The sequence below is a fragment of the Theropithecus gelada genome, chromosome 14, assembly GCF_003255815.1.
Source record: "Theropithecus gelada isolate Dixy chromosome 14, Tgel_1.0, whole genome shotgun sequence".
Classification (NCBI taxonomy): Eukaryota; Metazoa; Chordata; class Mammalia; order Primates; family Cercopithecidae; genus Theropithecus; species Theropithecus gelada.
In genome coordinates, this window is record NC_037682.1 from 30,867,401 (window position 1) to 30,892,592 (window position 25,192).

The following is a 25,192-nucleotide window of genomic DNA, read 5'->3' on the forward strand; positions in this document are numbered from 1 at the left end:
ACTGCCATAACAGATCACCCACAGTAGATATCAAGAGATACCTATGTATGACATTCATCAAGACACCAAGTGTGTGTGTAGGGGAAGGAAGAATACCATATTATTATGGAGCCCAATTATTAGCTCAAGAAATTCAACAGATCAGCCACATCTACATGAAAAGCAAAATGCTCCAACAACCAGCCATCACAGTGTTTTCTTCATTAAGAATTAGCTCTTTGAAATGTGCCTAGTTAATTTTTAAAATCTTGCTTCCAAATGAGCTCTGACCTTTACTCAAAGTGGGAGTTGTCTTTAAGGCACTGACCACAAGAACAAATAAGCTCTTTCACGGAGCTTCAAGGTCATAGCCCAAATGCTCTACTTTTAAAATCAGGCCAAGCACAGTGGCTCATGCCTGTAATCCCAGCACTTTGGGGGTCCAAAGTGGGTGGATCACCTGAGTTCAAGAGTTCAGGACCAGCCTGGCCAATGAAACCCTGTCTCTACTAAAAATACAAAAACTAGGTGGCGTGGTGGCACACTCCTATAGTTTCAGCTACTCAGGAGGCTAAGGCATGAGAATCGCTTGAACCCGGAGGGGGAGGCTGCAGTGAGCCAAGATCATGCCACTGCACTCCAGCCTGGGCAACAGAGTGAGACTCTGTCTCAAAAATAAATAAACAGATAAATAAATATAGCAAAATGTAACAGCTGTGGCCTTAGTGTTGGGACTATATGGGTATTTTTCTTTTTTCATCTTTTTCCTATATTTTCCAAATTTTCTTTAGGACACATGTATTATTTTTATCATAGAAAAATAAACTTTGTTTGAATATAGACATCTGTGGCTATAAATATAAATCATCAGTAAAATTTCTAAAGGGATCAAGGCATGCAGTCCACATTACTAAAACACATGTCCTAAATGGGAAAAGAAAATAACTAAGATCTATATTAAACTGTGGAATAGTAAAAGGAAAAAACTTCAATCAAGCATTCTGCTTGACTTATTAGAATAATTAGAACTGGAGGCTGCTTGTATATGACACCAAAAAAAAAGTAGTTAAAAGAAAAAGATTGTAAGTTTGATAAATGAGTTCCAAAAAAAACAAAAAGTGGTAGAGTTGATTCACATGACTTTATTCACTTAGGGAAAAATGAAGGGAGGGGAATCCTTTGACTTGCTCTGTCTCCCCTACTCTCTTCTCCCCAGCCTTCCCTGCTAATTCTAGCTCCCTTCCAAATTCTAGCTAGGGCTAGACCTGCTCCTCCGGGGCCACAACAGAACGGCAAAGAGAAACAAAAGACTCCAACTCTTGGCTTTCGCACTTCTATGGGTCTAAGTCTTGGTGATTTCACAGTGATTTCAGGAACTGTCCCTTTTGGTGAAGAGTCTTCAAAACCTAACTCCTAAGCTGGATGCTACCGTACTCTAGCCAGTGTGAAAGATCTTACTCCCTGCTTTTAACTACTGGATACAAGTAATATCTGAAGTGGAAACTCTCAATAAAATATATAAAATAAAGATTAAAAGCATGGAGAGTCCTCAGGCAGCCTAAATCTTCACTGCTGGGCAAAAAAACGCCCAGTTAGCAGCACCTGGAGAGCACCTTCACCAAGCAGGAGGTCCTGCGGGGCCACCTTGAGAGCCACTGGCCTGGCCTCCCGCCCATCTGCTCCACATGCCCTCTGCCCGCGCAGGGGGAGCCCAATGTCTCAAGGCCTACCCTGATTGTCCTGCATGCACATGGGGCCGTCACGCTGGTAGTTGGCCACTCGAGCACGGTAGGGACAGTTCACAGGTATCTGAAGATAATTGGGTCCCAGGCGGTGGCGGTGAGTGTCAGGATAGGCAAAAAGGCGGCCCTGCAGTAATAAACGCAATAGATACTGACTAGGGGCAGTAACATATAACATAGGAATGGGCTGTAAACTTCGTTCTGAAATTTGAAGTACAAAGCACTCTGTACATGGTTACCATAAAATTTTGCCTTTCCCCCTACTTAAGAGTGAAGCCTCTACTCTTATAAGTTCTCCCTAACTGAACAGTTCTTAATATCCCAGGCCCTATGGCCAACCACAAATCTTCCCGTCTGTTTTAGGCAATAATACCTTTTTTTTCCCTTCTGCATAACAAGTTAGTGTCTTGTCTTATACTGTATTACTTGCTATTCCCAAGGAAGTATCACATTACAAAACAAATGTGCTAGAACATTAACTAACTGAAATAGTGAATTAATTCTATTCCTCCTCATTCCCTTACTCCAGGGGAGGCACCAATCATTTGCTCTTAACAAAAAGCAACAAATTTCTACAAAACCAACAGTATGGGAAATTCTTCAAATAAGCACTTCCAACTGGGCACAGTGGCTCATGCCTATTATAATCTCAGCACTCTGGGAGGCCAAGGTGGGAGGATCACTTGGGCCCAGTTGTTTGAGACCAGCCTGGGCAACACAGCAAGACCTGTCTCTACCAAAAAAAAAAAAAAAATTAAAACATTAGCCAAGCATGGTGGCATGTGCCTGTAGTCCCAGCTACTCCAAGAGGGTGAAGTGGGAGGACTGCTTGGCCCAGGGGGTTGAGGCAGCAGTGAGCTGCAATCGTGTCACTGTACTCCAGCCTGGACAACAGAGCAAGATCAGGAAAAAAAAAAGTACCTCCCATGCTGCCTTCTGAATTATATCAGATACACTTTGAGCTCTGAGACTTTCTAGATATGAACAACAATAAAAAAAAATCTATGGTTCAAAATGAAAGCCCTACAATGCCAAAAGTCATGAATCTAAGATTAAATTATGTTCCATATTAACCAAGGCAAGGATGGCAAGCATTTTGAAATTTCTTCCAGTTAATGCTTAAACAAAAGCTTTAAGATAAATTCCACATTAATCTTAACATCTAATGATTGAACTATTCTCATTACTCCTACTTCTTTTCTATAAGCAATTTTTCTTCCACTAAATTTATCACTGGCCTTGAATCTTAAAAGTATTTTTAGATCCCTAATTCTATGAGGCAAAATAAAAACCAAATTGAATAGGGCAACTTAAGCAATAACTTTGTACCAAATCACTGATACCAACAGACTTAATCCAGTCCCAGGGTTCTGTCAATATTTTGCTCTTGGCTGAATGACTCCCTCTTATCATCATTTCAAATAGCCTAAGGTCATATTTAGATGACCAGCCATGCAGTCATAACCAAAACTCAGCTATAGGTTGGAAGCTGGTTGTCTCCTCTGGCTCAAAAAGTTGTGCTCTTGACTCCATCAACAGGATAGGAGACACAATCCTGCCATGGGCAGCTCCTGAATGTAGCCTCTATCACATAATTCTGATTTTGTGTCACCCTGTGTTTATCAGGCAACCTTACCCCACCTATAGGTGGAGACCAGCAAAGGTTGGGAAATGGGCACAGTGAGGTCATACCCTGACACCAGCTTGAATCTAGGCCTTCCCCAAGGCCCTGTGCCTGAACTCCCTTGCTGGACCTGCATGAGTGGGAAAGCCTTTCCCACTCAAGCAACCGGCTCAACTTCTCCAACTCTTGGCAAAATACAGAGAATGAGAGCAAGAAAGGCTGCACCTGTGTCCCCAGGTATTCAAGGGACAGTCTCTCCATGACTTGTATTATATTATTTGTCCACTTCATCATGGTGTGGCTCACCACTTTGGATAAAGTTATAAAACTTATTAACATGACCTTGTTCAAAGACACCTGTAAACACTGCCCATTAATACACCAACTGCCACTGCCTAGGCTACAATACTCATGAGCTCTCAGCAAGAATAACCCCAAAGCCCTCCTAACTGGCTTTCCACTTCCGGTCCAACAAGACAATCTACATGTTCCCTACTCACCCCTCAAAAAATCTCAAATCATTCCTTAATGGTCACCAAATGGCTAAATGAGTACAACAGTCCTTCCCCAACTGTATGGCTCCTCACAGGCTCCATGGTATTGGAACTCATAGCTAAATGACCTAAGAAGGGTGGGGAAAAGCTAGGCTAGAAACAGTAACTCAACAAACTTACAAAAGCTCTTTCAAACACTTTCTAAAATTCATCTTAAAAAAAAAAACCATAAAGAGTACACTGAATTTAAAATAGATACATTTGCCCGAACTGAAATTAATACTAATAGAAATTATATTAATTTCTACTTGTCATCCTTTTTCAGGACTCTCTTCCCCACTGTTTCAATAGCTGCCTTAGACATTTGCTTTCTTAGGAAGTAGAGAATATGTATTTGCTTTGCAGTCCTTTTCTCGGGGGCCTAGTTCTCCATTCAAATCTTCACTGTTCTTCAAATTATATAACTCAGTGCTGCTGACTGCCTCACGGTCCCACTGTGGTTCCAAAGACCCACGGTGACTTGGATTCTTGTGAAAAGAGTTTAGGTAACCTTGTATTCCTCAATCCATTCCCTCCCTGTCTAACCAGAGTTATGCAGCCTTAGCTCTGCCCATGACAATTTCATGCCTTGGCAAATCCCATTAGCTTCACCCTCACACAGTTCAGCCACCAGGCAGGGAGTTTCAGGGCCCAGGGTCACATTGTTTTAGCTTCCTCTACTCCCTGGTTTCAATGCAACTTCTGCTTTTCCTCTGAGAACTGCCTGACTTTCCTTTTTCTATTCCCAACCCCTAGTTCCCGCTTTTTCTATTTATCACCAAGAAGAGTGATTCTACTCAATACATCCCAGACCACATTTCTCAAAACTGAAGAAAGCTCTTCACTCCTACTCAAGCATTTAAGGTCCCCTCTGACATATACTCAACGAACCTATCCAAATTCTATTCTTCTCATTCAGTAAAGAGTGACTGTTTATAGTTTCAACACACCTAACATGCTCCACCTTTGTGCCTATACTCAAGTCCTTCTCCTGCCCCATTTTACCTACTAAAAATCAAAATCCTATCTATTCTTCAAAACAATCTCAAATGCTACCTCGTTCATGAAATTCTGTGGCCAACCTCCTATCAGACAAAATTTTGCCTCCTGGATCACCACGGCACTCTGCCTTACGTTATGGCACCCGAGACAGTCCACCATACACAACAGACAGGTACTCAATTTATAATAGTTGAACTGAACTAAAAACTAATGAAAAACTTACTTTCTATAAAAGCCTCAGATGCTCCCCAATGTCATAAGCAAAAAAGTTATTTTTAAAAAAACTTAAGCTTGTCCTCCATGCAGACTGAAACCTGAACTGGAATCAGATACTTTACATAAGAAGTAACCTTCAGTCGCTGTGGTTTGGGGTACAATCTTTAACCTTTGTTTCAAGGTCACAGTCCAAAACCACAAGAGATCGATTTACACAGTAATTATTAAGCCAATTATTTTCCTACTGATTCTGATCCAAAGTAGAATTTTTCACTCTTGGTACTCTTGAAAGAGCATATTAAAAAGTAAAACATACTGATAGCTTAACAACATTAGCAAGGTGAATGGTTAATCCACTGCCTTTATCACTGGCAGCATACATGTAGTTCATAAAAATCATCCCTAGATCTCTTTTTACAAATGGAAAAATTCAAGCATCACCGTGAAATAGAAAATGAGGCCGGCAGCAGTGGCTCATGCCTGTAATCCCAGCACTTTGGGAGGCCGAAGCAGGCAGATCACTTGAGGTCAAGAGTTTGAGACCAGCCTGGCCAATATGGCAAAACCCCATCTCTACTAAAAATACAAAAATTAGCTGGGCATGGTGGCGGGTGCCTGTAATGGCAGCTAATCAAGAGGCTGAGGCAGGAGGATTGCTTGAACCTGCGAGGCAGAGGTTGCAGTGAGCCGAGATCACACCACTGCACTTTAGCCTGGGCAATGGAGCAAGACCCCATCTCAAAAAAAAAAAAGAAAGAAAATGAATAAAGTTAGGCTTACCAAGGTATTATAATTAATTAACCATACTTCAGTTACAGACCGAACAAATGATGTTTCACTCTACCAATACTTAACGTATTTCTATTATGTCTTTTTCTTTTTTTTTAATTAAGAGACTCAGTATTCTTGTCTTCACATATGTAGGGACTTTACTATGGAATTTTGTTTATACTTGGTTTTTTCAAGGAATGCTCACTGAAGGATAGTTCACCTCAGTGAGTCCCACAAGGTAACCAAGCACCTAGATTAAAGTTTAAGTAATGTTCTCATTAATTCCTCATATAAGGATCATGCCAAGCTGCACATTTTGTGTGTGCACGCTCACATGGACACCTGTCTCGAACATCTCAATCCACCAGGCTCACCTGAAGCATTTTGTCAGGGCTGCTCTCAATGCCAGGGGGCATGTTGCTTGGGTCGAAGGCTATCTGTTCAACCTCAGCGAAGTAATTAACTGGATTCCGGTTTAAGACCAGTTTACCAACTGGGATGAGAGGGTAGTCCTTGTGAGGCCAAACCTGAAAATGATGTCATATTCATAATTAACAGGCAATCAACCAAAGGAAATTAAAGCTACCCACAAAAATACCAGATTTCAAATACAATCAAGCCAATGAAAATAATTTTTAAATCCAATAAAACATAAGAATTTAAGATGAGTGCCTTAGTTAAATCTTTCACAATAGGAAGTGGTAAGTACTGACAGTTTCCCTAGGAAAAAGTACATCAGCTTTTCATAATCTGTTCCCTGTTAATAACAATATATGAAGCCACATACACATACTCAATGAAATGACAAACAGGAATGTGGAAGCAAGATGCTGGTAAAGGACACTCTGAAGTGGTACCCTCTGTATTTTGTATATGACTTCCCCATCGTTATAATTGTTTGACTAGATTTTTTTTCTAATTAGGTAAGAAGAGACTTAAAAAAGAAAACAATATAGCTGTTACTGACTCACCTTGGTGAGATCAAATGGATTAAATGGAAAAGTTTCTGCCTGATTAAATGTCATGACCTGGATGTAAAAAGTCCAGGAGGGGTAGTTTCCTGTGGCAATGGCGTTAAAAAGATCCCGGATGCCATAGTCAGGATCTTCCTGGGAAAGTCTCGCCGCATCTTCAACAGAAAGGTTTTTGATGCCCTGGTCAGTCTACAAAATGAGAGAAAGAAGCTCCAATGGAAACTTATTGGCAAAGTTATCAAAATGTAATCAGTAATTCACTGAAGGATTATGAGTAACACCACCCAAAGAATGAACTTTCTTTACAACAATACTTCCATTGTTCAAATCTGATACTAATGAATTTATCAACAAGAAATTCTATTTGATTATCCCAATACTTTTAAATGTCAAGGAAATCCCAGCTACACATTTCATATTTAAAATCAGTCCTATCTTTCTGTTTATGTATTCTATTATTTGAATTTTTACACTCATGTTACTTTCCAAATCAGAAAAATCAAAATACATCTTAAAAGTAGGCAAAGGATTAATAAAATTAAAGGACTACTTCCCTTTTATCATGAAGTAATGTTTTAATTCCACTTCATGATAGCTCAAATCAATTACTGAGACTGTGCTCGGCTAGTATACCTTCACCCCTGTCCTATTCCTTTTTTTTTTTTAAATAAATCATAGAATCATAGCTCACAGAGCTGAAAAGAACTTCAGTACAACTACCTGGAACTAGTTCTCTGACTATGAGCAGGCAAAATTAATATTCTGACTTTCCAAGCAAGCCATTAAAACCCAGAGAAGCTGTGTCACTTCATAAGTGCTCCTGTTATCCTATCATACTGTTCTTTAATGGACTGACCATGTGATCTTATTCTGAAAGACCTCCCAACAAGCCAAGTGCCGCAGAAAGATTTCCTTAGCAAAAATCAACTCGGAACGCTGGTCTATTTCTACCACAGAAATCCCAACTCTCTCATCAGTGAAAAGGTCTGAACTCTTACTACTGAACCAGAAGTAAAGCCACCTTCAGTATTAAAAAAAAATGAAGGTCACGATGTACAGATCACCCAAAGAGCTAATATATTAACTTGTGCAATAATATTGCAATACCTTTCTGATTTTAACTGAATCCTTTAGGTTTAGAAAATAATCATCTTAGGTCAGAATAATCCAGACTGATGAATCCACGTAGATCTCAGGCTACCTTAGGGCCCTAGGATAAAAGACCCACAAGCAATCCAGTCTTTCCAGGACTTGTATAGCTGGTAATATTATGCCAACTTTACAGTGAAAAGAATTGGAGCTCAAAGAACTTTTAATACTATGCCCAAGGCCACAATTATCTAGAAGAGTAAAAATCTGAGTTCAGGCTGGCATAACTCCAGTGCTACCAACTAGACTGGCCGTCCCAGAGACAACCATTTAGTGTTACTCTAAGTAACACTACATTGATCCTTTTGGCAATTACAAGCCAATTTTATGTTCCATAAAACGTTTCCTTGTCAAATATTATAGATTCAAGTTATGATGATAAAAAGAGGTGATAGTTCTCCTGTTTGATATGCCTACATTAAGTTGTTCAGATAAAGAAGAAAACAGGACAGAAGAAAACAAGATAGAAGAAAACAGGGCTTTTGGATGTCATTAAGAGAGAGATTGTCCAGTACTGGTCATGAGCCCACTTCTTTCTGCTTATTTTAGCAGCAGTATTTGGAAACAGAGGTTCTCAGGCTTGTTTTTACCTAGCCCTCAGGAGTTCTCTGGGAATATCACTAACACACCAGGGCTCACTGGTAATATTGCTCATTGTAACGAATGACATGCTTAAACCAAAAGAGTACCCTTTAAAATATTTCAGTTGATTAAAACATTCTCAAAACCCTCCCCAGATGTAACGCATTTGATCTGGCTATATGAACGCAAATTTTTAAAAACAGTACAATTTTGTTTTCTGACATTGGTAATTGATTTTACTTATAAGCGTTGTTCATAATACAACCTCAATAAATGCTAAGTAAATAGATGGATGACTTAAAAAGTTAGAAGAAATGATATTGGAAAGATGCCACTGGATGTTGGAAGTGATAGTGAGACTTGGATATGCTCCAAGCGGTGTTAGCCCTCTTCTGGGCCCTAAAAGGTATCTATGTTCAGGATAATGACTCAGGGCTAGGCACTTTATTATTTTCTAGAGCTTAACTCCAAACTCCAACAAGAACTCTAGAAAAGCCGGGCTAGGGCCAGGCACAGTGGCTCACACCTGTAATCCCAACACCATGGAAGGCCAAAGTTGGGGATGCACTTGAGGCCAGGAGTTTGAGACCAGCCTGGGCAACACAGCAAGACCCCATCTCTATAAAAAGAATTTAAAAATCACCCAGGCATGGTAGTGTGTGCCTGTAGCCTCAGCTACTCTGAGACAGGGGGATTCCTTGAGCCCAGGAGTTCACTGCAACCCAGGAGTTACTGTGAGATACGATCATACCACTGCACTCCAGCCTCAGTAACAGAGTGAGAGCCTATCTTTAAAAAAAAAAAAAAAAAAAAAAAAAAAAGCTAGGCTAAACTAGGTGGAAAGTATTTCCTTCTGCCTAGCCTAGAGGTCTATACTATCTTCTCTGAGCCCAAACCAAAAGCTTAGATATTCCCACTTCAGGGAGAAAGCTGTACTCAACATGAAGCTGCCAGCCCAGAAACATTAAACCAGAAGCAGCACAAAAGAAGCACATTTTCTAAATATTTATGACAAGGGACACAGGATCCAGAAAAAGGAAGCTTAAACTGTTGATCGCAGCCATGTGCCTTAACTCTGGCCACATGTAAAAGGAAGACTAAAGAAGAACCACACACAGTTCTAATAGGACAGTGTGAAGTTATGTCCTCAGGTGGAAGCCAACAAAATACTCACAGTACTGATCAGCGAGATCAATACTTCCCATCTTTGGGGAGGGAGGTGAGGGAAAAGTGGGAGAAGCCTTAATCTTTGCTCAATTCTTCAGGAAAAATAAGGAGGTGTGTGGTAGGAGCCTTGTACACTCTGCCCCAAAGGTATAACACGTACCTTATAATGGAATTTGCAATAAACCGCCTTTCCTTCTGCGTTAACCAGCTTGAAAGTATGTGATCCATATCCATTCATGTGGCGATGGCCATCTGGAATCCCCCGATCACTGAACAAGAAAGAAACCTAAGGAACAGAAATATAAAGCCTAAAATGTTTTCATTTAAATCAAAACATCCTAGATTTTTAAGATATTCCTTAGGTTCCAGAAAGTCCCTTAATGACATAAAACATACTAGCCTATTTCCCATGGGAAGGGTTACATTATTTCACCTGTAGAAAATAACAAACAGAAAAATTTTAAACCAAAATGATATGCAAATCACTAATACTATGACTCAAAATTCTATGAAGGAAAGCTAAAACAACCTGAAAACTGGCCTAATTTGTTATTCAAAATTTATTTTCATAGCAAATTTGGTACTACTTTCCCCTCACTTCCCTAATACAGAGCTTTACCTTGTACTAAAGACTTTCATCCTTACTATTGCTAAATATCAACTGACAATGTTGCTATCTATCTATCATCACCATTTAAGGTTGATGAATGGGGGATGATTATTAAAGCCAGTTATTACAAAACTCTTCACGATCAAGAAATCTGAGGAAGCTTATTCCAATAAAACAGCCAAAACTGGAGAGACACTTTATGAGGAGGCATAATTAAACACTGCATCCCAGGGGATATAAGACAATGGAAAAAAAGGGTTCATACCTGATGCAGAGACTCAGGACGTAGGCTCCAGAAGTCCCAGACCATATCCGGATCCTTCAGATGCGTCTGAGGGTTTCTCTTTTGGCTGTGGATAAAAGATGGAAACTAAATAGAAAAAAGAGAGAAAAAAATTCAAAAACTAAGTTTACAGGAATTATGGTGTCTTGCATTATACATGCCTATTACTAGGTTTATGGATTATAACTCTAAATACAATCCTGGAATTTTAAACTGCCAACCCATAAAATGAAATATACTCAACATAGACAACTGGCATCTAAGATACCCTAAAGTATTTCAAATATACTCAAAACTACAGTCCTTTTTTTTTTTTTTTTTTTTTTTTTGAGACAGGGTCTCACTCTTTCACCCAGACTGGACTGCAGTGGCATGATCACAGCTCACTGCAGCATTGACCTCCTAGGCTCAAGCAGACCTCCCAACTCAGCCTCCCAAGTGGCTGGGACTATAGGCATGAGCCACCACACCTGGCTAATTTTTGTATTTTTTTGTAGAGACATGGTTTTGCCATGTTGCCCAGGCTGGTCTTGAACTCATGGACTCAAGTGATCTGCCTGCCTTGGCCTCCCAAAGTGCTGGGATTTATACTATTTCTTCCTGGAAAAAATATACCCACCCTCCCACATGCACACACACACACACACACGGACACACACACACACACACCCTCCTGCTGACTCAGAGCATGTAGAGACACCCTCTGTTTGTTTCCAAAGTAAAGTCCCTTTTTTTACTAATCTTCAATGTTCTGCAAGGAAAACTAAACTCACTTCCCATTAAGTCAATGTATCTTAAAATGACAAATCTAAGACCAGTGGTAACTGTTGCTACTTGATCTTACCAAATACAGAAAAATGTGTTGAAAAAAGTAATCCAGACAACTCATATTCTTTTCTTTCTGCCTTTCCCATGGTTTCTCCTCAAATGCCAACCTATTTGAAATCAATTTAAATCAACAAACATTTGTTGAGCGCAAAATACTCTATTACCTACCAATATGGGATCCCTGATGAAGAAAATGGGGGTGTTATTTCCAACGAGATCCCAGTTACCATCTTCTGTGTAAAATTTCACTGCAAACCCACGAGGGTCCCGAATTGTGTCAGCTGAACCCGATTCTCCAGCTACAATATTCAAATGAAAACAGGATGCATAAGCCACAGCACTTTACATCCAAGAAGCCTGGAGATATAAAGAAGCACCTGGATCCATCCTTTCTAATCCACTTCCAAGAACTAAATTAGGTATTTAAGTGCCCGGGTTATTATTTCTACCCACCAGCTAATTCAGTCCACAAATCAAAGAATTAATTGACAGCAATAAGAGAACATATGTAATAACAGCTGACAAGGTTATTCATTTAACATAATAAGATAACTTTGTTCAAACAGGTAATTAAGCTTTTAATTAAAATAAGGGAAGAGAATAATTATGAGGCTTAAAGTAGTGACAAACAGAATAAGTGAGTTGCCAAAAGGATGAGGTTAACATTAAGAAAATGAGTTAAAATATTGGTTCTTAGTTCTTAATTTTATTTATTTTTACATTCCACGGTATTTTTAAAATGCTGAGACTGACACAGAAACGGAACTAGTCGAGCAGTAGGCATGATGAAATATAGTATGATAGATCTAATGCTATCTCTGTAACGTGAGAAACATCACTTAGCCTCTCAAAAACGAAAAGAATCCCACTCTGCAAAGTAGATCTACAATTAGAGACTGTATCTGTAAAGCACCTGACCACGGCTGGCATAGAGTTAATTCTCAATAAAGGTCACTGTAGGCATGGTTATTAAATAAGATTTCCACTCTATTCTTCTGTTAGAGGCAACCACTTTGAGGAAAGCTCTTTCCAAATGTCACAGAATTGCAGAGGTAGCCTCTGTGTAAGTGTGATTTCCTAAGACCTCAACAAACAGAAATATAAGTAACTTCCTGTGTGTCTCCAAATATGTCTTCTACTGTAAAACCTTGCCATAATTTGGAGAAGTGCTTGTTTCCTATTTTCTAATAACTTTTTCTTCAAGTTATAAACGTCCCCAAAAAGGTGAAGTTGAGGTAAGCCATACCAATCACGCCAATAAACCAACTTACCAACAGTGGAGAACCGAACTGCGATGGGAGTCCTCTTTCCAATATGCTCAAATACCTTTGCCTTGGAATATTTGGTAATGTCATGTGTGACCTCAAAGTAGCCAAAGGCCCCTAACGAGAAAGACACAGAAATCCTTACCGTGAGACCATTACTCGGACATTCAGGTCCTTAACAGGCATGTGAGTAACAAGAGAAAATGATGGTTAGCGCCAGCCTTCTGGGGGCTTCCAGTGTAATGGGGGAAGGGGAAATGTCCAAACACAAAATAAAGAGGGTGAAAAGAAAAGCCCTATTCTATCACTCGTGTTAAGTTGAATGCCACATAGCTAGAGCCAAGAGAAGGAGGTGAGTGGGGCTAGAAGTAGTCAAGGTTGACCCAAGGACACAGGACCTCAGAGGGGCCTGAAGTACAGGTAGGACCTATGAGAGAGAGAGAAGAGGAGATGAAACCACAGAGAAAGAGAGAATCTTTTCAACACCTAGCAAGGAAGATACAAAGCAAGCAACACACTAAACAAGTCAAGATGGAAAAATACACAAAAACCACTGGGGAAGATGGGAAGAAACCTTACTCAGGAAGAAGAGATGAAGAAATGCAGAAGTCCTAACTGGAAGTCCCAGTCAGCAAGCTAAGAGAAACACTCCCTTTCTGTGGAGCTCTTTTTCCAACTGAGTATTGCACTTTCTTTCAAACACCACCCCTATCTTTTGTGTCTGATATAAGAGCAATAAAGTAAGTTTTACAGAAATTGTTGGAAAAAAGAAAAGGAAAAATCATCACAAACCCACTACCCTAACACAACTACCCCAAATTTTGCAGTTCATTCCAGTAATTACCCAATAAGTACACCATTTAAACTTAGTCGCAATTTGCAGTCGTGTTCTGTATTTCTGTACAGCAGGTCCTCAAATAACATTGTTTGGTTCAACATTGTTTCATTATAACGTTGATAAGAAAAAAATCTATTCCTAGCTGAGGTCACTATCTGTGTGGAGTCTGCATGTTCTCCCCATGTCCAGATAGGTTTTCTCCTGGTACTCCAGCTTCCCCCCATATCCCACAGATGTGTGCGTTAGGTGAACTGGCATGTCTAAGTGGTCCCAGTGTGAGTCCACTCTGCAATGGACAGCATCCTGTCCACGGCTGGCTCTTGCCTTGTACCCCAACCTGTCAGGACAGGCTCTGGCCTCCTACCACCTTGAACTGGAATAAACTGGTAAATAACAATCTTATTTTACTAATCTTTCTTAAAGGTATGTATGGCTCACATTTATTTCAATGTTTAATATTAGATGTATTTTGAGTCTCTATTTAGAAGTTTGGTGATATTTTATCAATCAGAAATATGCCATAGGAACTTAACTCTTGCTTTTGTCAATTAGCCTATCATAAAATTCGTTTCATTACATGTCGTTTAGCTTAAAGTCAAAGTTTCCAAGAACCTATTGACATTAAGTGAGGACTTACTGTATTTTTATTCCTTCAATGAACTGCATGATAGGAAAAATGGAAGACTGCTATTTTTAAAAGAAACTATTTTATATATGTTTAATCTGAGGAAATAACCATCATTTATTTACTAATTTCCCTACCGCAGGACGTTTCTCCTTTTTCCCACAAATGGAGATTTGGCACTTGTGTTAAAGGTCCTCCAATCCTTTGGGAAATAATACTTGACCCAGGTGCTGGGAAACAATCTTTTTACAGCAAATAAACACAGCACTTACCTGCTCCTTTAGCATGCACGACTCGCTCGGGAATTCTCTCTCGGTCAAAGTGAGCCATTTCATCAGTGAAAACCACATCCTGAACAAGAAGGGGCCCACGGGGCCCCACTGTAATCACATTAAGTTTGTCTCCTACTGGGTTACCAGCTCCAGTGGTCAGGACATCAGCTTTCTACATGAACACAGAAAGAAAGTGCAGGAGAGTTAGCACAATCAAACCTTTCATTTACACTGTCACGGATACATAGCTTTGCAATGTTTATATCATCTGCTCTCTTTTTACATTTCCTGTGTCCAAAGTACTAAAATTCGACAAGATGGGCCATTGCCTGAAACTTTCAGTCATGCCTCAGAAACCTTTGACAAATCTCAACACCAATCTGCTAAGAAACTTACTCTGAAGAGCAGAAAGATGATTTTGGAGCCTGAAAATGTGCTCAGCACCTGCTCCAGAGAAAGCCACTGGGTTCTGCAAAGCTCCCAGAGAGGTGCCTAAAAGCATCCTACAAATTTAACAGTGAAATGTCCAACCCAACAATGAGAAGATGGTCTCCAGGGAAGCTGTGCTGGTCAATACTTTACTCAGAACTTACAGATGCTTTATTACTGCCACGATGTTCAAGTACGCTACCCTGTTTAGTGCATCTCAAACAATGTACACCAGCTATTTGCAACATCTCTTTTCAATTAAAAAAAAAAAAAGTCAGTGGCTTTTACTGTCACTAAAAGTAAACTGTTACTGGTAAGGTGGATTACAGTACCAATGTTTTAAAGATAGCAAATGTCTCTGAAATAGGATAGGTTACTTTACTGTAATAAAGAATTAATTTTAATCTACCTGATTCTCCAATTTCAGTTACATTAGAAGACACTCAGCTGTCCCTCCTCTAGAGTGAGAGCAGCATTCTTCTAGCCCCACGTGATCCTGGAAGCTCTTAGCTTCATCTAGTTCCATGGTCAGAGAATACTTTTGACCACAGACAAGTGCCTCTGCAGTGTCTTCCCCCGGTCACTGGAAATCAGGAGAGACTTGGAGGTGATGCAAAGCTACGCCACCCCCACCTGGGAGAGGAACTCAATGGTGTCTATGACAAACCTCAAAGACCAACTTCACACACAGAGAAAAGCACTATTTTTAGTATTTCCACACACCTGGAGTGGAGTATGTAGTTTTACTCCCCGCGCATGTCTGTCCTGCATATTAAAACAAATTCCTGCCTCTTCTCTAGAAGGCAATAGGGTGGGGAGTAGGCACTTAAAAAACCACAAAAGATCTGTGAGCTGTCTGAAAAAAGACACTGAATAAAGGAGACCGTGCAATTTGCAAAACTAATAAACAAGACCGTCTCACACACTAGGAAATGCCCTTGCCACTAGAGTTCTATCTTCATCCAAGTGGGAAGAGGCCAACATGGCACCAGGGAGAAACCATGAGTGCCAGCATTACAGCCTGGGTCCAACTTCCAGTTCTGCCAATTACCAGCAATGGAGCTGCTGGCAAGTGACTTATTTATGAGTCTCCATTTTCATCTGCAAAACAGAATAATAACCACCTCCTAGGGTTAACACATGAATTAAAAGAGTTAAATGTAAAATGCAAGCCACACGTTCAGCACATATATGCTGTCACTTCACTGACTGTGAGAACATGACCTCACAGCAGAAGGAGCAAAGCATCTGAAGTTTTATTTTTCTAGTAATCATGACAGATGCCTACTCCTCCATCCACACTCTCTCACTCTACCATCTCTGTTCCTAAACCCATCTAGCAAAGCCCCTTCTAAACTGTCACAGTTTAAGGGTCCAATCAACACTTACCACCCAATCACACCACTCTTTTGAAGATACGTATGTTGCTAATACGTGTGACCCTCTGCAGGTTTATTTTTAAAGTAGAAAATGAACCAGAAAAAAAAAAATTCACTTTCTAAAGTAGAAAATGAACCAGAAAAAGAGCAATTTCACCTTTAGTTTAAACCTAAAGCCTTGGTTTTCAACCTTGGCAATGCACTGAAATCACCTGGGGAGCTTTTTAAAGTCTCCTGATGCGCGGGTCATTCCCACTAGAGATGTCTGATAGAAGTACCCTGGCTGAGGCCTGGGCTATTTTTAAATGATTCCTGTTCAAGCTAGGATTGAAAACCACTGACCTAGAACTACTGAGTGATAACAAAATTAAAATAATTAGAGAGCCAGAGCAAACCAAATCTGTCCTTTACATGCTCTTTTCAACATATAAACAAGGTATTTAAGGAAGCCTTTTAAAAATAAAGGGACATCCAGGCTGCGCGCGGTGGCTCACACCTGTAATCCCAACACTTTGGGAGGCTGAGGTGGGTGGATCACCTGAGATCGGGAGTTTGAGACCAGCCTGACCAACATGGAGCAACCCTGTCTCTACTAAAAATACAAAATTAGCCAGGTGCGGTGGGGGGTGCCTGTAGTCCCAGCTACTCGGGAGGCTAAGGCAGGAGAATTGCTTGAACCCAGGAGGTGCAGGTTGCAGTGAGCCGAGATCATGCCATTGCACTGCAGCCTGGGCAACAGGAGAGAAACTATGTCTCAAAAAAAAAAAAAAAAAGGACATCCCATAATAAAAGATAAAAGTATGAGAAAAGATACCAAGAAGCTCAGTAAAAGGAATGCTAAACAGGCGAGAGTGTTATTTACATGCCAGCATCCTTAAAGTGGAGAGGGAGCTGCCCCTAAGGGAGAGATGAGAGCACATCACATGTTCCCTTCTGGTCTGGTTACTGAATTAGGGTGATATGGTCAAGAATAAATACCACACCCAAAGGCAGCAGGTGCAGAGCTGGATAAACGAATAAAGTACTAAAGCTTGAGGTGGTCTTTCCTGATGACACTGACTAATAAGAGTCAGAATGCTGGAATTATGGCAGTCCTCTCTCCTGCCCAAAAAAGGAATCCCCTCAACATCAATCCTGTTAAGAAATGAAACCTGAGTTTTTAAGTTACAAATGGAGGCTTCAGAATCTCTTCCATTTCCCCACTCTAATAGTTAGATCAATTGTCCTCATTTATATATTTATATATTTCCTCGCACCAGCTCTTGTATATACAATTTACCTTCAAAGCCAGTGGGGCATGAAAGCTTCAACAGTCAGCAACAGAAAAGGGAAGCCAGGGAGCAAAAACTAGAAAGGAAAAGATCCCCCAACTTCAGGGGATGTTTAGAGCAACACTGGGTAAGAGGAACTGATCTAAACTGAAAGATAGAGCATTAATTAATATTAGAAGGTGAGGAGCAGGATGCAGTGTATTTAAGATGAAAATAATTCATGCAATGAAGATTTACTAGATGAAATGAGAGGGTGGGGCTAGAAAATGGACCACACAAGTTATCTCACTTAAGCTTCCCAATAATCCAGAGATGGATGTTATTAATCCCAATTATAAACTCAGAAAACTTAAGTAACTTTGCAGAAACATCAGTGTTGTGGCACAGGTTTACTTGTTACATGTAACAAGTAAGGACAGGCAAAGAGATTTCCTCCAACTTGCAATTCTTGTTTTTAACTCAATGAATGACTTTAGAGCCAGAGTATTTTTAAAGACAGAAAAGCTTTTCTATGGCTGAACAACTTCAAGACCTCTTTCTGGGAAAGTAGCATTGGTTCTTGTTAACATGTTTCCATCTTCCTGGCTGCTAGCTCCCATGACATCCACACGTCTCTCTCCTGAAGTGCTCTCTCTATCCTGCCCCACACCACCCATGAAGCAGGGCCAAGGGAAGCACCTTCTTGTGCCCCTTATAACAAAATACTGTAATTGCCTGTTCACATCACTGTTTTTCTTTCTGAGATGGAGTCTTGCTCTGTTGCCCAGGCTGGAGTACAGTGGCGTGGTCTCATCTCACTGTACCCTCCGCCTCCTGGGTTCAAGTGATTCTCCCAACTCAGTAGTTGGGATTACAGGCACCTGCCACCATGCCTGGCTAATTTTTGTATTTTTAGTAGAGACGGAGTCCCATCATCTTGGCCAGGCTGGTCTCGAACTCCTGACCTCAAGCGATCCGCCCGCCTTGGCCTCCCAAAGTGCTGGGATTACAGGCATGAGCCACCGTGCCCAGTCTGTCACTGTTTTTCCTCTCTAGACTGTGTACTCCTTTTACATCTATATCCCTGATCCTAATACACTGCTCAATATACTAACAAACACAAAACAAATGTGTGTGGATTCAGCATGCAAATAAACTAAACCATGGACCAATATGATATGGCCAAGAGCCTTTCTAAGGAGAAGGAGGAAGCAGCAACAGCCTATCCCTTTCCCTGCATCTCCCCTCCAAAAAATGAGAGAAATATTCTAATTTGTAAATTCTGATCAAACACCTTTAGACAAAATTGTTATGAAAACTGCCGCAGAAATTAGCTTGGCTAAAAACTGGCACAATTATTAGAGGTAGGGACTTAAAGTAAAATTCCATTTCGACTTTGCTGCTTTTATAGACTTCTTTTGGCCAGAGCTAATACAAAAGTGAAGAAATTTTCCTGGGAGGAGTATGGGAGGAGTAAGGTTGGCTTCATCTGGTGAAATATTTTATCAGCATATTACACTTTCCACTTAGTTCCCTTCACTCACAGAAGTCTCAAGAACCTAAACATGTTCTTCCACTTTTAATTAAAAGATTGGTAATGCAAATTGCCCCTGTCAGTCCCAGAAGAGTCATAATGATGTCTTCTCATTCTATGATAAAGAATGTGCCTAGCATTTTCTAGCGAATAACTGCCTAACATTCTCCATTTATTCAACAAAGATTCAAGTGCCTACAACGTGTATACCCAAATACAGGAAACCAAAGACTGTCCTGACCCTCAAATTTCTTACTCTGTGGGAAAATAATAAGGGCAGTCTAGATATTGGCGGCTGTGGAAGCTAAAGCAACTCCATCTTAGATACTAATCCACCATGCTGACTTCTGATTAACTCCAGTTTTAAGATTTCCAGTTTATCCATTATTCCTTGTAAAAGAGCCCCTATTTACTATAAATCCTGCCCTGAGGTCAAACAACCTTGACATTATCATACTTCAGTCATCCCATACCTCCCTTCTGAATCACCCTTCCCTATGGTATTTATTAAGCCCTGGGTCTGAGGGGTAATGGTGTGGGATCCACCATCTTGTCTCAGCAACACGCAAGACACGGACATGGTTTCTGGTCATAAATCCGTATTAAACATTTCTTTCTGAGAAACTTGATTTGTCAGCCTCTTTGTTTGGCCTCTCAGCTTCCTCAGACTTTGGGAGTAAGTTTGCATAGACCTACCCTCCATGGAAAAGCTTAGAAAAAGAAACGAAACCTTAAAAACTTTTATCCCATCTCCCATAGTCTCTCCCATTGCACATTAAGACTTAGCAATCCCATGCCTAGGTATATTTCAGGAGAAATGAAAGCACATGTGAACCAAGGGTTAAGTCACTCAGTCACCCCTTCTCCATCCCAAATGTTGGCAGTATAACATCAATGCAGTTATTACCAGGGTTACCCTAAAAAACATAGACCCTCACAGCCTATAATGCATAGGCAACTCACTGACACAAATGGACAGTCTAAGACCTCTGCCAGGTAATAAGAGAACTGTATAAAAAGGTAAAGTTTGAAATGTTCAAATTCTCCCATTTTAAAGGGATCAGAGGCTACTTATTAATACTTCCCATTTACCTCCAAGAGCACTGGCAGCAAGCTGCACTTAAAAAAAAAAAAAAGAAAGAAAGAAAGAAAAACAAAAACAATAACAACAAAAAACAAACAAACAAACAAAAAACAGGAAATGGGTTAAAAGTAAGTATCCCAAAAGAAGAGCCCACGACATTCTGAGCAGCGAGCAATAAAGTTCCCATTTAAGTTCCCTTCAAAGTCACTGGGAATACCTGCAGAACCACCTCCCTCCTGCCAAGACAGAAAAAGAAATAAGAATTTTTAAGTGGATCGAGGTCATACTCACAAACACATCTGACTCAGTGCTCACTTATTAAAGTTTACAAAACTCCCAATTCACCTGTCAGCAAACCAAATCTGACCACAGAAGATACGCCCAATAAATTGCTTTCACATTGGTTGACTGTGTTTCCAAAAAAGGATACTCTGATTCTTGAGAGAGGAGGCAACAGAGTGCTCTCCTATAGTAGTCCCAAATCGTAAAGCTCTCCCAGATGAGTAAAGCGTCAAAACTAATTGGGAAGTGGAAGAGAGCATATTAGCACAAAGCTGCCCACTTAGATAAAAGCATTTACCAAGCAAGGGAGACTTTTTTTTTTAATGCCATCTGTTACTGTCTTAATTTTCTAACAGAATATCTTAATGTCAGAAAGTAAAAATGACATATTCTTTAAAAAGAGATTATGTTGTGTGTCCATTGCCACATCACAAGAAAATGGATGGACAGATTTTCACCAAATACGAAACGTACGCTTTGGATAATGTAGTAGAGTAAGCTTCCTGGACACGGGTAGACTACCCCAGGTGTGGCCTGTAACAGAGTTCTAGCCAACAGAATGTAAGTGGCAGTAACCCTGGACCCCAAACCTTACCACACTCATATACCCTTCTCCATGCTCTTGAGCCTTCTGTGCTGGACAGTGATGCCCAGGGCAACCTTAAAAGCCATGTGTTGACCAAGGGGGAGCTTCCTTCAGCCTGGTACCCTCAATAACTGTGGGAAGCAGAGCACCCACCCACCTCCTTCAACCTCAAACCACTTTGGGCCATTCATGTAGGAAAGGAATACATTTCTTTTTTTTTTTTTCTTTTTGAGATGGAGTTTCACTCTTGTTGCCCAGGCTGGAGTGCAATGGCACGATCTCGGCTCACTGCCACCTCCACCTCCCGGGTCACCTCCGCCTCCCAGGTTCAAGCGATTCTCCTGCCTCAGCCTCCTGAGTAGCTGGGATTACAGGCATGCATCACCACGCCCAGCTAATTTTGTATTTTTAATAGAGACAGGGTTTCTCCATACTGGTCAGGCTTGTCTCGAACTCCTGACCTCAGGTAATCCACCCGCCTCAGCCTCCCAAAGTGCTGGATTACAGGCGTGAGTCACCGCACCCGGCCATAAATTTCTAATATGTTTATACCATGATACATGTTGAGATTTATTATTATAACACCTAGCCTATACATGATTTCACATGATTTAACTTAAAATATGGGCTATGAATCAATAATTTAAAAGCAATTCAATTTTTAAAAGGACAGAAAATTTGAACATATACTTCAAAGGAATATATACCAATGACCAATAAGCATGTAAAAAGATGCTTTGCATCATTAGTCATCAGAGCAATGCAAATTAAAACCATAATGAGATACCACTGCATGTCCAACAGCTAAAAGCAAAAGACTGACAGCACCAAAAGCTGATAGGATATGGAGCAACTAGAACTCCATACACTGCTGATGAAGTATAAAATGGTACAACCACTTTGGAAAAAGGCTCAGCAGTTTCTCATAACACATTCACTTACCTTATGACCCAGTAAATCTACTCCTAGACCTACTCCTAGGTATTTCCTAAGAGAAATAAAAGCATCTGTGCACAAAAAGACTTATATAAGAATTTTTATAGCAGCTTTATTTATTTTTCATTTTTAAGACAGGGTCTCCCTCTGTCACCCAGGCTAGAGTGCAGTGGTGTTAATCATGGCTCACTGCAGCCTCCACACCCGAAGCTCAAGCAATTCTCCCACCTCAACTTCCCCAGTAGCTGGGACTACAGGCATGTGTCACCATGTCTGGCTACTTCTTTTATTTGTTGTAGAGATGGGGTTTCACTACGTTGCCCAGGCTGGTCTCAAACTCCTGAGCTCAAACAATCCTCCCACCTTAGCCTCCAAAAGTGGTAGGATTACAGGCATGAGCCTTCATGCCGAGCCACAGCAGCTTTACTTACAATAGAAAAAAAATTAAATAGCCCAGGTGTCCAGCAACAGGATATTCAAACGGTGCTATATTCATATAATGGAATCCTACTCAGCAATGAAAAGAACAAATTTTTTTCAACTTTTCTGAATGTTTGAAATTTTTCATTTAAAAAAGTGTTTGAAAATTATATAGGCTATAAGGCATATACATAATTCCTTTTGGAGGGCCCTGGGGGGAGGGAGAAGTGCCTCAAAGAAGTAAGCGGTTTTTACTCAGAGCAGCTAAAATCGAGGAACAATAAGACATCAATGTGGCTGCCAATCAGGACGAAGTACACAGTGCACTAAGACGCCATGGAAAAAGGGGACTGCCGTATTTCAATTAAGAGCCTCCCAACTATGGATGAGCTTTTTGAGTCAGCCATTTCTCACATGGGCAACTACGTAAGGTAAATCAACAGCAGGGACTTCAACAGTTCATGATTCTCCCAAACAAGGAAGGCGGCAGCTAGTCTCAGAATAAAGGGGAGTCCTTTAAAAATGAAAATATTGGCCGTGCACGGTAGCTCACACCTGTATCTCAGTACTTTCAGCGGCCAAGGCAGGTGGGTCACCTGAGGTCAGGAGTTCCAAACCAGCCTGGCCAACATGGAGAAACCCCATCTGTACTAAAAATACAAAAATTAGCTGGGTGTAGTGGCGGGGACCTGTAATCCCAGCTACTTGGGAGGCTGAGGCAGCAGAATTGCTCAAACCCGGGAGGCAGAATTCGCAGTCAGTGGAGATCTTACCACTGCACTTCAGCCTGGGCAACAGAGCGAGACTCCATCTCAAAAAAAAAAAAAAAAGAAAATATTTTGTTCTGTAAAAATCTCACTACTTTGTCCACACTTTCTCAATTCACCAAGTATTCATGAAAACTTCAGTGTGAACCAGGATTTGCACCCACTGGGTAAGGAAAGAGTCTTGGGTCCAAGAAGCTGGATTCTAACCTTGTCTCTGCCACTAAGTAGTGGCACATCCTTTACTAAGACTTCACGTGTCTCTGGTTCACTTTAAGAGCTCATGAACCGTCCTAATGGTATATAACAATGAACAGGGCCAAGAGGGGAGATTTTCTAGGCCCTTGGAGGAGAATGGCAGCCTTGTCCCAAACAGGGAACCATTAAAGCAATCCATGAGCACTTAGCATTAATACCCCAGTTCGTGAGCCTGAGTTTTGAGCAATAGCACTAGGCAGAATGGGGAAAACAGGGCTGCAGTCCTCTCTCTACCATTAACCAGCAGCCAGGGAACAGGGCAAGACCTTTAGACTTCCTGGGCCAATCTGCCAACAGAAGACTCAGACCAGATGCGGTCTCATCCAATCCAACCTCCTCATAGATGCCCTCTGCACCCATGGGCACAGGCCAGGAATGCCTCCCCCACCACCAAGTTAAAATCCTACTCATTTTAAAAAATTCCTGTTCAAATGTCACCTGCTTTGTCCGGCCCACCTGGTCACTCCGCTGCATTCTAGCTATATTAGAGCCCTCACCACGCTGGAGTGTAATCATCTGTTTATGTGTCTTGTCTCCCAGACTAGACTCTTAGCTTCTCAAGACTGTTGTTCTTGCCTCATTGGAATTTGTACACCTTGCCCCGAACAGTGTCTAGCACCTGCAGGCGCTCAAAGAATAGAATAAATGCATTAACCAATCCCTAATGTCACCCCCCAGCTCTAAAATGCTAGGCCTGATATTTTGAAGTGCAAATGAGACAATGGATGTGAAAATTCTTTTATTTAGTCGTTTAATAATGTGCATAGTACGTACCAGTCACTGTGATTGGTGCTGGAGACATCAAGGTGATAAAACACAATCCCTGCCCTGCTGGGACCCCACAACTATGAAAGCGTGTAAACACTATTTCAAGAAGGGCAGCGTTAGAGCCTGGTTCCACTTCCCTCTCTGACTTCCTTGCAGCTGCAGCTCTCTGCCTCTTTCCCCATGAGCCCTCATTCTGTTCTCAAGCTGCGACCTCTGTCCCAGTTGGCAAAAGTGCAAAATTCTGAAGCAACCACCCGAGCCCGTCGCGGACAACAAAGCCTGCAGGCCCGCGCCCCGCTACCCGGACCCCCCTCCTCTGCTCCGGCGAATGTAAGAGTCCGTTTGCACCGAAGGGGATCCCCCTCCCCGCCCAGTGAGCCGCCGTACAGTCCCTCCCAGCGCCGTCCCAGGGGAAGCCGGGCCGTTACTCGCCGACGCCCCTACTTTCTAAACGGACCCTCGGGCCCGCTCGGGGAGCACAGGGTGTACCTGCGCGGCCCGCTGCTCCTTCCAGTGCTTCATCTGGTCGCTGGCGGGATCCCGGCTGTCAGCCATGGCGTTCGGTTGGCGGTGCGCAACACTGCAGGAAGCCTTCAGCAGGCAAAAGTGCCTGTTGCCCCGCGGCCGCGGCGACTTCAGGCTCAGCCAATCAGCACCGCCCCCTCGTCCCGCCCCCTCGGGAGGACTGCCTTCTGATTGGCTGCTCGGCGCTAGGCAGGCCGAGATTGGAAGCCCAATGGGCGTGGAGCAGGGCTCCCCAAGGGAGGCGGTGCCCCAGAACCCGGAGATACCCGGGAGGGTGCGGAAAGGAGGGGTCCCGCGCTAGTCCAGCGATTGGAGAGCCTCGCCCCGCCTGCCCCGGGTGCCCGCAATAGCCGAACCCAGGTATCAGCATCCCTCAGGCCGGTATCAGCATCCCTCAGGCCGCCCCAGGACGCGGCCGTTGGTGGCCTGCCAGTTTTGCAGAGGGAATACTAGACCCTGCTGAGTGGGGCCTTGCACTCTAACTGTGCTTTTTCTGCTCTTAAAAAGTCAGCAATCT

At 41.7% G+C, this 25,192-nt stretch overlaps 1 protein-coding gene across 1 annotated transcript in view; it reads right to left on the reverse strand.

Annotated features, from left to right (window-relative positions):
• CAT (catalase) overlaps positions 1 to 24,804 on the reverse strand; it is a 35,336-nt gene extending 10,532 nt beyond the window's left edge. The window contains exons 1-9 of the mRNA XM_025356343.1: positions 24,640 to 24,804; positions 14,461 to 14,632; positions 12,732 to 12,842; positions 11,629 to 11,759; positions 10,615 to 10,719; positions 9,900 to 10,025; positions 6,839 to 7,030; positions 6,242 to 6,394; positions 1,710 to 1,848 (exon numbers count right to left, since the gene is read on the reverse strand). Of these exons, the coding sequence (XP_025212128.1) occupies positions 1,710 to 1,848; positions 6,242 to 6,394; positions 6,839 to 7,030; positions 9,900 to 10,025; positions 10,615 to 10,719; positions 11,629 to 11,759; positions 12,732 to 12,842; positions 14,461 to 14,632; positions 24,640 to 24,705 (1,195 nt within the window). The 5' untranslated portion in view covers positions 24,706 to 24,804. The remainder of the gene's footprint in view (positions 1 to 1,709; positions 1,849 to 6,241; positions 6,395 to 6,838; positions 7,031 to 9,899; positions 10,026 to 10,614; positions 10,720 to 11,628; positions 11,760 to 12,731; positions 12,843 to 14,460; positions 14,633 to 24,639) is intronic.
• Between the last annotated feature and the right edge of the window lie 388 nt (positions 24,805 to 25,192).